Source organism: Epinephelus fuscoguttatus, linkage group LG10, assembly GCF_011397635.1.
Source record: "Epinephelus fuscoguttatus linkage group LG10, E.fuscoguttatus.final_Chr_v1".
NCBI lineage: Eukaryota > Metazoa > Chordata > Actinopteri > Perciformes > Serranidae > Epinephelus > Epinephelus fuscoguttatus.
This window is the reverse complement of record NC_064761.1, coordinates 26883852-26899822: the sequence shown is the minus strand read 5'-3', so window position 1 is coordinate 26899822 and position 15971 is coordinate 26883852. Positions and strand designations below refer to the sequence as shown.

Sequence of the window (15971 nt, the reverse complement as noted above, 5' to 3'; positions counted from 1 at the left end):
CCAGAAACACCCCCTAAAAATGACATACCCAGGACTCAAGATGGCTTAAAAGTGTTTTAATCTCCCCTTAATTTTGCAACACTACAAAGACATTCAAATAATAAAGGACAGCAACGTTCACACTTTCCTTTTTTAAACAATACAAAATAGATTCCTTCAGAAATAAAATAAGCAATACTTATATGATGCTCTTGATAAATGAAAATCAAACTAAAAACGGCACAATAATTCTCTCACGTCAACTTTTAAGCCAAATAGTTGTGCAACTGTCCCTTCCCTGTCCTACATCTGTGTGAAATGAGCTCAATACAATATCAACCCGACAAAAACATAAATGTTCCCCGTACTCTGTGACACACACTGATGCAGGCACAAGGAAGAAAGTCAAAGGACTACTTGATCATTACAGTAGATATTCAGTCTTATTTTTCACACTAAAGCTTCTCTCTTCTGCTAACCATACTCTGGAAGAAAAAAGATTACTAGGCATATTATTTAAATGATACAGTTATGGCTGCATACAGTAACATTGTCATTTCTTAAGTGCTTCATTCCCTCAGCATGCTACAGACTGTGCAACATAAGACCTCTCTCTCTCTCTCCTCAGACGGATTTAATCTCCAGTGTGACCTCCACAGAAAAACTCACAAGGCAGAGCTTCTGTGTCTTTGTACGTTTATCGCAAAACCATGGTGACGTATTTCAAAAAGGAAGTTATTTTAGTGTAGCCTTGTTTTTAAGGTGTGATGCAGGGCCTTTTGGGGTTTTACAACTTTTATCTTGTATTGTCAAAATGTATGAGGAAATATTGATGCTTCAGAGGGAGCCTAGAGGGCGTGAAGAGAAGCAGCTAATGTGTCATCTTAGGCACAATGAACATCACAGTACTGTATGTAGGTACACCTAAACACGGTCAGCCTTCTGTGATCTTTCTTGCAGTTTCAAAGCTTCTAAACTTGAACCCGTCTTTTCTTTTTTAAACACAGGGTGAACAACACATTTCAGTGTACAAACGTCACGCACAAACGTTAGTTCGGTCCTGACTCGAGCAGAAGAGATCAGACTCTGTTGGAAATAAAGCTTAAAGTGCTGATGATTTAACTGGAGGCTTTAAATGGAAATTTTGATTTGTTTCAACCTGGGTCTATTTTCTCATGTTTTCTGTCTAAGTGACTAATGAGAGCAACAATTTTTGAAACTGGTCCAGCACTGAGAGCTGCAGTGGTGCAACAGGCTGCATGTAGTCCCTACAGGCAACTGTCCACTGGGAAGTGTTTGGTATTGGTTATTAAAAGCAACAGAGAATTTTTTTTCTTTACCTTTAACTCGTCGTCGTTATTGTGACCAAGACTTGCTCGAGTCTTGTTCTGAAATCTCATGAAATCTTTTCCACATTGTCACTGAAAATCTTTTCGATCACACTAAAGCCCTGTTTCCACCAAGCAGTACCGTACAGTTCAGTTCCGCTGTTTTTCTGTTTCTGATGTGAAAAGTTGTGGATGGTACCAATGGACGCGTTCAGTACCGTCCCCATTTTGGTCTCGCCTCTGTTGGAGTACCTGACACACAGATCTGGTACTAAAAGGTGGAGCTGTGAACACTGCAGTCCATTGATTGGTTAATGGCAGACAGTCACTCTGATCAGGGCTGAGTTGTGGCTGGTTTTGAAGCTTGTGGAGAGTTTTACATATATTAGTAAACTAAAACTGTAAAATGAAAGGATGTTTTGCTGCCTCTTGCAGCAGCTGTAGTCTGAGAAAGGGTGGAACGACTACTTGTGTTAGTCATGTATGACGACGTCAATCCAATGAAACTTTGCCCATTACTTTAGTTTTAATTCCCTCTCTTGGATGACGGACACTTTTAGATATGAGTGGATCTTCAAGTGTTTAAAAGATTATATAAACTGTGTGTATCAAACCTTGCTCGGAGAGGGAAAAAAGCATCACAGAGCGTCATTCCTGTGGACTCCGCAACACTAAACCCCTGAGCTTGCCTGAGAAGGACTAAATGCACAAACCCACTATTCTTAAATATCCCAGAGAGAGACAAAAGTAGTCTGCAGGGCTACTTTTGTTTTAAAGGTACCATACCGGAAGTGTTTGGTGGAAACAGGGCTTAAGCTACATTTCTTGTACTCCAACACATCAAACTCTTCCTGACACTCCTCTCTCCAACTCTTTGTAATGCCTCTACCGTTGTTTTTCCAGCAAAAAGTAGCCTTTCGCAAGATTTCATAAGGAGACTTGTCTTTGAGTGAGATTTGGTCACAATAACAAACGGGACAAATGTTTCATTTCTCTGTAGGGTCTTTCTTCTATAAGCCTGTCAGTGGCAAAACAAGCACTTGTAGTGGACGTTAATTGATGGTGCACAATTACCCGTAGGGATTACATTGAAGCTTGTTTTACAGCTGCTATTTTCTCAATACTGGACCACTTTAATAAAAAATGTTGTTCCCATTAGTCACTTTGACACAAAAACATGGAAAAGTAGGGTCCAGGTTGAAACAAACCAAAGCTCCCCTTCAACATCGTAGAAAACAACACAACTGTAGTACACTTTAGTGGTTAAGCTACGGTGAATAAACAGGGGAGGGATGGTCAGTAGTTTGTGTGCAATAATGCAATCAGTCATTTTCATGATTTTCAATTTCCTCTGCACACTTTAAAAGACACTGAATCTTGTGGGATATTACTATACGAGAGAAGGATTTGCAGTACAGGTTCTCAAGCTTCAGTCTCCTCCTCCCAACACATGACTCCTCCTAATTCAAGGGCAGACATGTAACATGTACAGTCAGTTATATTCATATGTGTATAGCTGCGTGTTAAGATTGTTTTCGAGATAAGAAAAAGTTTAAAGTTGTGACATTCTACCAGTCTCTAAACTAGCAAACGCCTCCGCTGTGGACACAAAGGTCAAGCAGTCGATGCTTCCTCCTTCTTGTCCTTCTTGCCTTCCCCCTCTCCTTCGCCCGTCTCGCTGCCGTCCCGCCGACGCTTGCGGTTGCGAGCGCTGGCCTTGGACGCCGGCAGAGACTCCATGCCCAGAACCTTGTGGATCTGACGGAAAGCAAGCAGCCGCAGCGCATGCTGGAACCAGAGAAAACAGGAAAGAGAAATGTAGATTTGTAGAGTTTTTTTTTTTAATTTTTTTTTTTAGGTACATGATTTGACATTTTTACATTTTAACAAGGGGAGAAGAATGACATGCAATAACTAGCTTCATTGTGAATACCATTATTTTAAAAGTTGTCTTTCCTACTCTGACTGTTAGCCGCTCAGGGCCTTCAGATCCACCAAATATCAAACATTCTTGAAATTAAATTTGTGTTGTAAGTATCTCTCGCATCAAGACTGTTGCGGTCTTTGTGGTTACTATAACTTAAGGCAAGTTTGATGAATGATGATGAAAGAATTTTTAATGCCACACAAAATGAAATTTAAGACCAATTTTACAATAACCTAAATTAAGGACAAAAGAAAAAACAGGAACCAACATCACTTGTGTGAGGTTAGGGGAACTTTGCCAAATATTTAACTTATAACACTATTATTTGTCTTGTGGCAGAGATAAGGGGAGAACAAAAGTGTGAAATTCCTGGGATTTTCTTTCAGATTTTCTGGGCAATTTTGTGTTTCTATCATTGTATGTGGGATTCCACTGCCTTGATGCCTATCGTGCTGAGTTTTAAAAACTTTTTGCATAAAATACACCAAGCATAATGTTATTAAAGTAGCCAATTTTTGTTGTATTAGCCCTTCTCCAAGTCTTTCAGGGTACATTGAGCTAGCAGCTAGCTGGGATCCTCTGCTCTGAGCATCCCAGCCAGAAACAACATATACTCATATTTTGGTTCTGCTGTTCTGATCTGCATGATGTTAATGCGAGAGACATTCAGTAAATTATTTGAGATTTTAAAATACTACATCAGAATAAGATAATTTATAAAATCTTACTTACTATGTTCCTATGCATTTTTTAGACCTTTAAAAGATTGATTTAAGCATTTTAATACCAATTAAGGCCATTTTTAATTCAACGCCTTTTAAGACTTTTTAAGGATCTGCTGGAACTCTGCAATCTTCACCCAATGTTTAATACTGACTTATCAATTCATAACTAAAGAACAAACAGCTAAAACAAACACATACTAAGTTACTAAAAGAGAATCCACACTTCACAGCCTATCAGAAACCTATCTTTTAAGTGGCCATAGAATAAATGCTCTGTCTGGGTACCTGTGCGCTGGCAGTTATGTCCTCTCTGGCTTGAAGCATCATGCTCTCCAGAGCATCTGTTGGCTCTTTCTCACAGGGGTCCATCAACCCTGGTCCATCTGCGTTAGAGGAGGAGAAACAAGTTAAACATGGAAATATGATCATAGAAGTTATTCAATCAGAAGCAGGGAATTGTGAATCGTTCTTTTAAAAAGGTTCAAGTATGACATAAGGTGGTTTTGTTGCAACAGAAAGAGGCGTAGGCGATAGGAAAATGTCCCTGACATGAAACAATCAATCTAATCTCATTAACATGTACATTTGTCTGACCTGGTAGCAGGATGCCTGTGGAGATGCACTCCAGGACTCGGCGCATGGCCTCTCCTGGGCTGAGCGGGCCTGCAGCACTGCTGATCACTTTCTCCACCAGCAGCTCCATCGCCTGGTGGGGGGAAACACACAGAGGGGGGAAAAGACAACACAGAATGGAAAAACATACTTGAGAATGCTGATATTTTTGTAAATATACTTTTTATGCCCCTGTTGTCTCAAAGACAGCACCAGCAGAGCAGACATACAAGAAGAGGACAAAAATTCACAACAAACAATACTTATATCAAAAAGAAATGACACAATATTTTGTAAATCCCCAGTTATATGGTGCACTGGCACTTTTGGCCACACTGAGTAAAACTGTGTTATTTTACTGTTTGATGTTCACATTCAGCTGTATATGAGTCGTGTTAAGTTACTGCTGATGAAAACCCAACATTTCCTTATTTTGCTGCTTCACAATAAAAGCGTATAAATAGCAAAATACTGGGGGTCTTTTATTGATAAGAATTTGTAGGAAATTAAATGTGTATCACCAAATTAGCAGAGCTTTATTAGCAGCTTTTCTTCAAGTAAAAACAAGCCAGGGAGGAAGAGTACAAGCAGAAACAGCCACAGTGAGATGTTTGATGAGGAGCTGCAGACAAAAGCTCACCTCCAACAGGTAAACTTCTTTTACCTGCTGTGCTGCGTGATAGAATAACACTTGCAGCAAAATAACAGAGGACCTTAGCTGTGAATCAGCCCGCTGCATTCGAACGTCATCACTCAAGACAAGCCATCATCACTCAAAGACATGTTCAAGCGGGTAACACTGGTGCAACAGAGATGGAAATCCCTGTCCTGGGCTGACACGCTGAGTCAACACAAGCCAGCACATGTTTATGGAAAAACCCTATAGGCAAAAATACACACCACACCAAAACTTAACATAAAATCTAAAAACGTAACAGGCAGTTGAATCCTCTTACCCAGCTGGGCATCTTCCCCCAGGTGGGAACCCTCTGACATAAATCTCTTAGCACCCGAATGATAATCACGCAGGACTGCAGCCCGTTGGCACGAGCCTTCAGAAAGGAACAAAAACAAACACATCATTTAGTAAGAAAAGGACATTTATTTTAGATAGACCGATAGATAAATAGATATATATGATTCTACTCAAAGATACAGTTCTGTTTTGTGAGAAGAAATCTTAATTAAAGAGAAGATGGCCACACACTTGCTGATTTTAGAAATGTTAGTTAAACAACCTCAGTCGGATGTTTGATGTTGAAACAAAGTGTTTTTTCTTTGGTACAGCCACAGAAACAAAAGAATCTTGTGAAATGTCTATTTACAAATGAAAACCCCATTTGTGTTGCTTTAACACAAAACCTCAGTGTTTTTAGCCTAAAAGGAAGTGAGATCAGTTCATTCATAATGTCCCTCTCATCCACTTCTGCAATATAATAAAATGTGTGTTTTTAAAAACATAACATAAATGTAATGTCACAAATTATAGATCTTTTTAGGCCTTTCAGACACGTTGACATGCATGTGATGCATTCACCTGAAACCATTTGGCATGTCGGAGAGCAGCCAGGTATTCCAGACATTTCTTCTTATTCAGAAGATCAGTTGGGTCCTTTTCAGCCACACCTGGTGGAGATAACATGCACGAGCTCATGACTTGCTGTCAAACTGATGCAAAACCCAAATGATCACTGTAATACATAGCAAATGTAACTGTTGGTGTACAGTCGCTGGTCAGGCATGAAATTATAAAAACACCCACGTTTATCTCTTGTGACCACACATTTCCTTGAGTCCATAAATAGCCTTCAGTTTGTTGTGAGAAAAATAATGAGGGGAGGATATGAGAGCAAAGGAAAGCATTTGACCACTGAATGAGGTGTTACAGTGCTACACTGTGCTACAGTGCTACAGTGTTTTTGTTTTACAGGTATATTCTCTGGTGTGGAAGGTTACAGAAACGCATGCAAAAAAGAAGGAAATCCAAGACATTCAGAGAAAAGAGTGATGGAGCTTATGTTAAGGTGAGTAAACCACACAGGACCTTTTGACTTTATAGTGACCCCATTATTATCTGTCTGAGTGCATCTTTCTTACGAGAGACATTTTGACTCATCAAACTTAAGTTTGAGAAACAACACTAAGAATGTCTACATTACATTTAAAGGGATAATTCAGACCTTTTGAAGTGGGGTCATGAGGTACACAGTAAGTGTGTTATCTACAGTAGATGACGATCAGCACGGCCCCAGTTCGGAGAAGTAGGCAAAAGTACTGACACGGAAGCTAAACAAAATGTACTGCTGTGGACGAGAGCAGGAACAAAACATGTTTAAGCCACCTAAAAAAAAAAATCTATATCACATTAAGTGTACGCTATATTTAGGGGCTGCACATATGCAGCATTTTTTGCACCTTCAAATTCATTATTTTCAATGTAGATGTGCAGCGTTCCTGAGCGCCTATTTTTCAGGGCACAACGGCTGCGCCCTAAGATTAACAGAGATCAACTTTTGGAACGCAGCAGCACGCACCATGTCATGTGACGAGGGACAACCAATCTCAGCTGACGAATATCTTTCCATTCTTCTGTAAATATTCAGTTTGTGATAAACACGGAAAAGTTGATCAGTTTAGTGCAGGGCTACCCAGAGCTTTACATCTGCCCCACAGACAATATGCCCACACACTTAATGACAGTGCCTGGAAGAAGATCAGCTCTGCACTCAGGATTTTGGGTGAAAAGGCTATGATATGGTGCTTGTTAAGGTTGCCTAGCAACCTCAGATGTAGCACCCCGCGCCCAACCTTGCACTTTCCAGGCGGTGAAAGACGCTGTATATGTACGGGCCCTAAGAATATTTTCACCACTTTTCCTTGCCATTCCTTTTTGGGGCTTTTTAGCCTTTAATGGATAGGAGAGAAAAGCATGAAGGGGGGCGAGAGAGAGGGAGTGACATGCAGCAAAGGGCCACAGGCTGGAGTCAAACCTGGACCACTGCGGCAACAGTCTTGTACATGGGGCGCCTGCTCTACCACTAAGCCACCGGCACTGCCAGACAGCCTTTTCTGACAGGGAAATAAGCTGTTATCTATGCTGTCTTCAAAGCTACCAGACACCTTTGACAAAAACAGTAATTTATCTCACAGAACTCAGTAGCTGCTGGTCTACTGCTGCCTCAGTTGTTGTGACTTAAAGAGGTTCGTTTGGTTTCAGGAAAGTCATACAGTAACACAACAAAACTAAGTGAGCGAGGCTAGTGGCTTTTAAGAGATAATAGATGAATATATCGGCTCCAATTTGCCATTGATAAGGGCTACGATAAAGCAACAAAAATATGCTAAATAAAGCATACACTTAAACTGATACTGATTTTTTAGGTAACTAAGATACTTTATGCTCCTGCCCCAACCACAGCAGTACATAGCTTAGTTTCCATGGGGGAACTCCTGTCTGCTTCTCCAAATTAGGGCATACTGACTGCCATCTACTGTAGGTAATACACCGACTATGGATAAGTACCTCATACAACCCTACTTCACAAAATCAGAACTCTCCCTTTAAGCGTCAGTGCCAGGGCCGTGGAAATGTGCCTGCTGGTTCACTGATGTGGCTTACTTAGACACTTCAAATCAAACGGAGCAATCTTTAATCTTCTTTCTGCTAAAACAAGTCAAAATGTCTGCTATGACGAAGACTTGTTTTATCAAATGACGTCCAACTCATTTCCTTCTCACCACACACATTTCCAACTTACTATTTCAGAGCCTCATCACTCTCAACATCTCTAAAACATTTTGTAAGCTTTCTACAAGCCAGGAAATGGTCATTTTGAAGCTTTTCACACTAATACTTGTGAAATTTACTTATAATAAACTCAAAGTCTGAGCATTGTGGATTTCCTCCTTTTTTGGATTTTAGTTTGCACAAGAGCCTGACTGAAACAGTTTGAGCAGCTGTGCTTCAGATCCAAAAATGTATTTTCTACAACTTTAGATCAAGAAACATTGACTGTATCCCTTTGGACATGCTCTTGTTCTACATCAAATGTTTTTCATATGCAATACTTTGCATAGACAGCAATGGAGCAATGGGTCTCATTACTCCTCTGCAATCATGTTTAAAAGGAAACTTCTCAAGCAGATAAAAGCACGAGAGCAGGGACATTATAAATACAATATCAACATGGAAAAGCAAACCAATTAAAGTGAAGTCAGATCTATATGACAAAGCCCAAGATTAATTTAATAAGTAGTGCTAAAAATGGGAGAATACAAAGCTATGTGTGTTAAAAAAATAATGCTCGTGTGTGTTGGATTTAGACGTAAATAAAATAGTTTGTGGACAGTTTAAGTACAAATTCAAGACACATTTACAAGACTGTAAAGTCCCCTAAAAATGACAAACGACAGGTTTGTCCGTAACATTTAATGTGGTTAAGGATGACTGCGATGAAGTAATATTTCACAAGACCAGCCTGGGGGCTTTCCACACTTCTATGTTCACTAGAACTGAAGCAACAATAGAGGACATTAGCTTTCTTACAGGGGAAATACATAACAAAAACAATGCCACTTTTTTGAAGTCTACACTACCATACCACTTAGAATCAAAGACCCATATTTATCATGCCTCTCAGAGAGGGGAGTTTTGATCTGGCAGCAGCGGAGCCCCTCTGATGACAGTGAACAAGAGGGGTGTCCTCCTCTGAAAAGCTTGATAAACATGGGCGACCTGGTTCCTTTAATGTTTCCATTCTTAGTGGTATGCGAACAAGTGTGGTCTTCAGATCGGCCATTGGCTTGCCTAGGTCTGCTGATACAGAAGTAGGGGCACTGATCAACAAACCCAAACAAAAGTATTAAAATAAAAGACAACGGCCACAGAAAACATTTCTACCATGTTTTCCAAATGGGAAAAAACACATTAAAATACTGACAGTTATTAGAGCAGGCGGAGGAGTGTTTGCAACACAATGATCTTGGAGATTACCTCTATTGTTGAATGAGGGGGGAAGCAATGACAATGGATTTACTAGTGTCATCTTATTATTTCAATACTGATCATTGTGAGGCGATAAAATGACACTCCAACACCTTTTTTTTTAAATTGATAATGCCACAGTGTGATGCAGGGATGAATGACGAGGGAGTGGGAAGTCAATGGACCTCAAAATCCCCTCATCACGAGGTATCGTGACCAAAATGCAACAAGAAGCAAATCATTTCTCCAGTCTAAAAATAGGGATATTGGTAAAAATAGCATAATCATTTGAAACATTTTCATCCCTGGGCATTATCTGAACACTGATCACCACCTTCAGTCTATTATTGTAGTTTCCCAAAGGTTGTATCTGAGCATGTGTTCACCAGATAAACACACACCCTCGTGGCACAGAAAGGTCGGAGAGCCCGGCTTTTGATTCCCATGTTGTGGAAAAGAAATAAAGAAATTGGGAACTAGTGTAACTGCGAAAAATGGGGGAAATGAAAACAAGTGGGACAAATGAATGTGTGAGTTATTTCTTATTTTAGGGTTTAAAAAACAAACGAAAAAACTTTAACGTGGGCTTGATTAAAAGTCCCACGCCTCGTTTTGTGTAATTTAAGAGCTTCTCAGCCTAAAAAGTTAGGCTGCTTATGAGTGGAAGGGTGGCGCAAGGGGTATAAATATATAAATATAAATATATATAAGTGTATTAAACACATCTCTTACATTTGTCTGTCTGGTACTGAAAGCTTTGGCTTCTCTAACCTTTCTCAGCCGCTTTTCCTGCTGCCTGCTTGTCCTTCTCAGTAGCAGGGTCCTCCCTCATCAGCGGCGAGGTGAGAGAAATGGTCACCTGCATTTTGGGCTCCTTGCTTGAAAATATCACGATGTTCGCCTCCTCGGGGTGAGCCTGCACCTCATACTGATCTTCAGAAAATGTCTGCCGGTTAAAAGGACACTTGGGATTACTCACTACAGAGGAGGAGGGGTGTAGGGGCAAAGAGTAGCCTTGTTTGGCAAAGGTTTCAGGGTAATACTGTTGTGTTATTAAACCCTGGGTTGAGCAATTTCTTTTTTTTCTCTCAAGGTAGTTCCCTTATTTTAATAGGGCTCATTACATTACCATAAATATGTTTCTCAACAATTCATTAAATCTTTGTAGTTGTAATATTTATATTTATATTCAGGAAAGCAATGGACAAGTTTAAGAAGAAAAAGCCCCCATCTCACTCTGTAGGATTCAGGTGTCATAACCAGGCAGTGAATCTAAAGATCAGTCAAAAGCACCTTCAATGAAACACTCATTACAGCTACAGCAGGAGGGAGGAAGAGTGAGGAATTACAACACATCATAACCTTGTATTTGGTGCCAATCCTTTGTCTTGTAGAGCTTAAATGGAAATCACAGTGAATCAAAACAAAATTCAAGAGTTTTTCTCTTTAGGCCAGAGGCAGTTCAGTCACATGCACAAATCCCTCCAAAAGCAAGAAACCACACAGTATTTCTACAATGTAGCAGAATAAACAGTCCTCTAATTTTAAAATAAAAAATGTGATTTGCACAATTAATCCACAGAAAGTCAAATGAACTGATTTTACCTTCACTGATAAGATATTTGAGATTATACTCATTAAAACATGCATGGAGGACAAACTGCTGTGTTGTTTCTGGCTGTGGAGGACAGCTGTACATGTTCACTAATGATAAAAGAGCTACTCTAGCATATGAGAGAAATCCGTCTAGGATGAAGTGATTCGACAGTGGAATTTTTTTCTGGGTTTGTATTTTGGTTGCTAACACGTGAGAGGCCTGTGATTACTGCAACATAACGTTTGTTTGTTTTATCATACAGTAAAAACGTCTCCTTCCCATTTGTTACATAACTACAAGCTCTTATGACACAGGTCATAAGGCAGCAGATGACGATTTCCTCTTTCTAAAAATATACTGCATCCAAGAATCTATTTAACAGACTACTGATACAGAAGGCTTTTTACTGCCATTGTTGCTCATCTATATGATCCAACACCCAAAATCCTTTAATGGTTTAAGAAAAAATACTTAAAATGTAGGAATGTCAGTGTTGTGAATTCCAAGTTTACCACAATTCATCCCTCCCTCAATGTCGACCCACGTCCTAAATCAACTAGTGACATTTTCATACCTCGAGTTCTTTGGGCAGCTGCTTGGCGATGTTCTTCAGTAAAGTGATGGTGGGTTTCTTAGCGGTTAGCAGGATGAGCTCAACATTTCTGTCCCCACGTAGCAGCAGGCCTTTGGCCAGGATGCCCACCCTCATCACACCTTTTAGCAGCCGTGCTGCGTTCTCAGTACTGTCGGGGGGAAACAAATAATTCAGCTGATGTGGTTTCTTTAGCAGGAACTTGACGGATGACAAAAAGAGACAGAAGTCATACATGGCTTCTATTTTCTATCTGAGCGTTTACATGTAGCTCTGTGTATGTATGTATATGTATGTGTGTGTGTGTGTGTGTGTGTGTGTGTGTGTGTGTGTGTGTGTGTGTACTCTGAATGACACGTGATACCTATAAGGCTGTAGAGCTGTACTGCATACGTATTAACTGCATTATTGTTCCTGTTTTTAGGTTTATCACTTTTGGTCAGATTTATGTATTTCATAAATCAATAATCACCTTTTAAATGTAGCATCCATGTACTAATACACTGTTTTTAAAATGTAAAATGTTTTAAAATCTCAACCCAATCGCCAGAACAAATGTTGGCATTGTACATTTCTGTAAATCAAACATATGTTAAATTTGGAAGTTATTTGTAGCAGATAGGTTGAAACTGAAACGCTAACTTTGTGGTTAACGTGTGGTTATGTTTAGGCTCTGCGATAGGGATGGGTACCGAGTTCGGTACTTTTATTGGTACCGACCGAATTTGGCCGGTAATCCTGAGTATCGATTCACGTAAAATCAAACGGTACCACATTTTGGTACCTGAACGCATCCTTGGGACTTTGAGAGTGGAGGAGTGACGTTTTCGCTGCCTATTGTGAACGCAGCATTGTACGCACGAGAGCGTGATCACGTCAGTGGCAGCTATCAACAATGCAGTATGGCTGAGAGAAAGAGGTCGAAAGTGTGGCTCCATATCTCTAAGTCTGATGCAGACTACGCGCGCTGCAATATCTGCAATGCAAAATGCAAGGCCAGCTACGGAAATACCTCAAACCTGAGGAAGCACTTGGTCAAGCACAAGGTGTTTTTAAAGGCTGACGACTGCACAGTATTTGATAGCCTTAAAGTTAAGGCTACTTCTCCCGGCATTAGCACACCTACAGCTAGCGGCTCGTTGTCATCTGCAGCCAGCATCAGGGCAGAAGAAGTGGGATTAACGTTCAATGATGACGACGGTGATTAAGCGGGGCATCAGCTACATCGGTTCCAGGTAATTAATAAGCTTAGTGTTTAAGATGATTGGGCTTTGTTCTGGTCATTCTAACGTTAGCTTCGCATTTTAACTTGCCTTAGTTATCATTATCAGCTCGTTTTCTCGTATTCTCTAACTTTAATGTTACACTCCCCCACACACATTTTTCCCAGAGGGGAAAGAGGAGGAACAGGAGGTAGTAGGAGTGGGTTTATTTTGTGCAATAAAAAGAACTGCTACATAGTCAATTATATAGGCTACCTTTTGATATTATGTTACAAACAGTGTTAGATGTTGTTTTATCCTGTTTGATATTGAGAAATAAAGGTTAGTTTTGACAAAAAAAAAAAAAAATTCTAAATGAAATATCCTTTATTACCACACATACATGCAAAAAAAAACGTACCGAAAATAGTTCCCGTTGCGTACCGGTACCGATTCCCAGGTATCGGGTATCGGTACCGTATCGGTTCAAATGTGATAGGTAACCATCCCTACTCTGCGATGCCACACAGCTGGTTCAATATCAGCAAAGTGTCCCTTTATATATGCCGTCTTCTGTGCCGATCAGCACTGTGATCTGTAGCCTATAGCTCGGCTTTAACATCGGACACTGTGACCAGCAGCACAGGAGCACTACAGGGGACTGTGCTCCCCCCCCCCCTCCATTTCACCCTGTACACTGCCGAATTCCAGCACAACTCGGACACATGTCACATACAGAAGTTTTCGGACGACACTGCCATTGTGGGGTGTGTCAGGGGAGGCAGTAAGGAGGAGTACCGGAACACTGTGAAGGACTTTATGAAATGGTGTCGACTGAACCAGCTGCAGATTAACGCCACCAAAACGAAGGAAATGGTAGTTGACTACGGGAGGACAAGTCCCCACCTGAAGCCAGTTTCCATCAAGGGGGCATAGGTGAAGGTAGTCAACTCCTACAAGTACCTTGGCCTGCAGCTGGACACCAAGTTGGATTGGTCTGTAAACTCAGACCACCTTTACAGAAAAGGACAGAGCAGGTGTTACTTCCTAGGATGATTTCCTTTAACATCTGCAGGAAGCTACTGCAGATGTTTTATCAGTCTGTGGTGGCCAACATCCTGTTCTATGCTGTGGTGTGCTGGAAGGGACACACACACAAAAAACACACACACACACACACACACACACACACACACACACACACACACACACACACACACACACACACACACACATCAAGAAGAGGGACAGCCTGAGACTGGACAAACTCATCAGGCGTGCCAGCTCTGTGATGGGCATGGAACAGAAGTCTGTGGTAGCAGTGGCAGCTAGGAGAACCATGGACAGACTGCTGGCCATTTTGGACAGCCACCCTCTGCACACTGCCATCAGCTCTCAAAGGAGCACGTTCAGTGGCAGACTGCAGTCACTGAACTGCTCCATGGACAGACTAAGAAAATCCTTTGTCCCCAGGGCAGGCAGACTGTACAACAGCACCTGCACTAACTAACTTCTTATCCCAATTGACTCATTTTTAGCCACTTTAAGCCACTTCTGCCACTTTACAACACATAATGTATATATTTTTATGCCTACACTTTTATTATTCTTATATTTTATCTTTCCTTGATTTTATATTTTAAGTATTATTTTTATTACAATGTGTGTGTTATGGAGCAGCTGCAAAGTGAATTTCCTTCTGGATCAATAAAGTATCTATCTATCTATCTATCTATCTATCTATGCGTTTTCTGTCCAAAAATATGATTATATGTCTTCAGGGAGTGCAGTTAGTTACAGTGTGGGCTCCATGCTTATTTTGACAGCTTGTCAAAAGCTTATTTTGACAGCTTACTGAAAAATCAATTCCAGCAGAAAACTTAGTGATGTCTCAGTTAAAAAAAACAATTGCTTTTCTTGGCACTACCCTAACAGAAATCGCAGCTATGTCTCACTAAAAAACAAACCATTTTTCAAAGCACTATCCCGTCAGAAAACAGAGCAACAGCTTAGTAAAAAAACAATCGCTTTTTGTGGCACAATGCCCAGCAGGAACACAGCAACAGGTCGCTAAAAAAAAAAAAAAACACCCACATTTGGTAGCTAAAAAGCAGCTAGAAACACAGCGATGGGTCCCAACTGGCCTAAGTGTCTGTGTACTCATTTTAAAATTTAGCACATGTACTAATATACTGTTAAAATGTAGTGTCATTCTCCCTATCTATCTAGAACCTACTCAGCAAATCACAGACAAAGGTATGATACACTTGTCTTCAGTTACCTTAATCCTTGTTTTTAATCAACATTCCAAAGAAAAATGTAAATTATCGGCCAGAAATCAGTCTTTACCCTTTTTCCTCTCCTCCTTCGGTAGCAGCGGTTTCAACAGCTGGTGCCTCCTTCTCCAGAAGTGAGTCTGACACTAGTTTAAGGGCTCTCTCAGAGTGGGAGACAATCCTCTGAACAGCCTGCAGCTCTTCCTCTACCGGGTAAATGGTAGAGTGTTTAGCCATGATGTGACGGTCATCAGGGGAGTCTGGCCGACGCACACACGTCTTTTAGGAGAAGAGGGAATAAAGTGACTTATCACAGTTTCAGTGAAGGCTTATTTGTAGTTATTTCAAACAACACAAAAACAGAGAAGGGAACTGCAATTGTGGCGCTCACCAGCAGAGGGGGTACTGGCATACCAGGGCGGCTCATGAGCGGTGGAGGCGCCATTCTGCGTCTCTGCTCCCCCCAGTACATCTGCTCCTCCTCGATCCTCCTCCAGTACATGTCTTCCTCATATCGCCTGCAGGAGAGGGGGAGGTTTATATGTTGTTTATTAAAAGTCATTTGCTCCCACAGGCTGATGTTATAGCTGCCATTAACGGTACACAGTATTCCATAAAAAAAGCACTTTACCAAAACATTTACTCTGAACTACTGTTGATTATAGGATAATCATTATGCAGAGGTTTTGCTTCAAAAGTATTAGTGCTGAAGGTAATCAGGGTTACAAAAGAGGTATTTCCTCTTGTAA

General features: G+C 40.7%; 1 protein-coding gene across 6 annotated transcripts in view; it reads right to left on the bottom strand.

The window, feature by feature from the left end:
• Positions 1–47: 47 nt before the first annotated feature.
• The window catches only part of zfr2 (zinc finger RNA binding protein 2), a 31224-nt gene continuing 15300 nt past the window's right edge, over positions 48–15971 (bottom strand). For all 6 annotated transcript variants that reach the window (XM_049587649.1, XM_049587652.1, XM_049587650.1 and 3 more), the window contains exons 11-19: positions 15614–15740; positions 15296–15501; positions 11727–11895; positions 10327–10501; positions 6109–6197; positions 5528–5623; positions 4554–4665; positions 4245–4342; positions 48–3095 (exon numbers count right to left, since the gene is read on the bottom strand). In XM_049587649.1, coding sequence (XP_049443606.1) covers positions 2922–3095; positions 4245–4342; positions 4554–4665; positions 5528–5623; positions 6109–6197; positions 10327–10501; positions 11727–11895; positions 15296–15501; positions 15614–15740 — 1246 coding nt within the window. In that variant the 3' untranslated portion in view covers positions 48–2921. The remainder of the gene's footprint in view (positions 3096–4244; positions 4343–4553; positions 4666–5527; positions 5624–6108; positions 6198–10326; positions 10502–11726; positions 11896–15295; positions 15502–15613; positions 15741–15971) is intronic.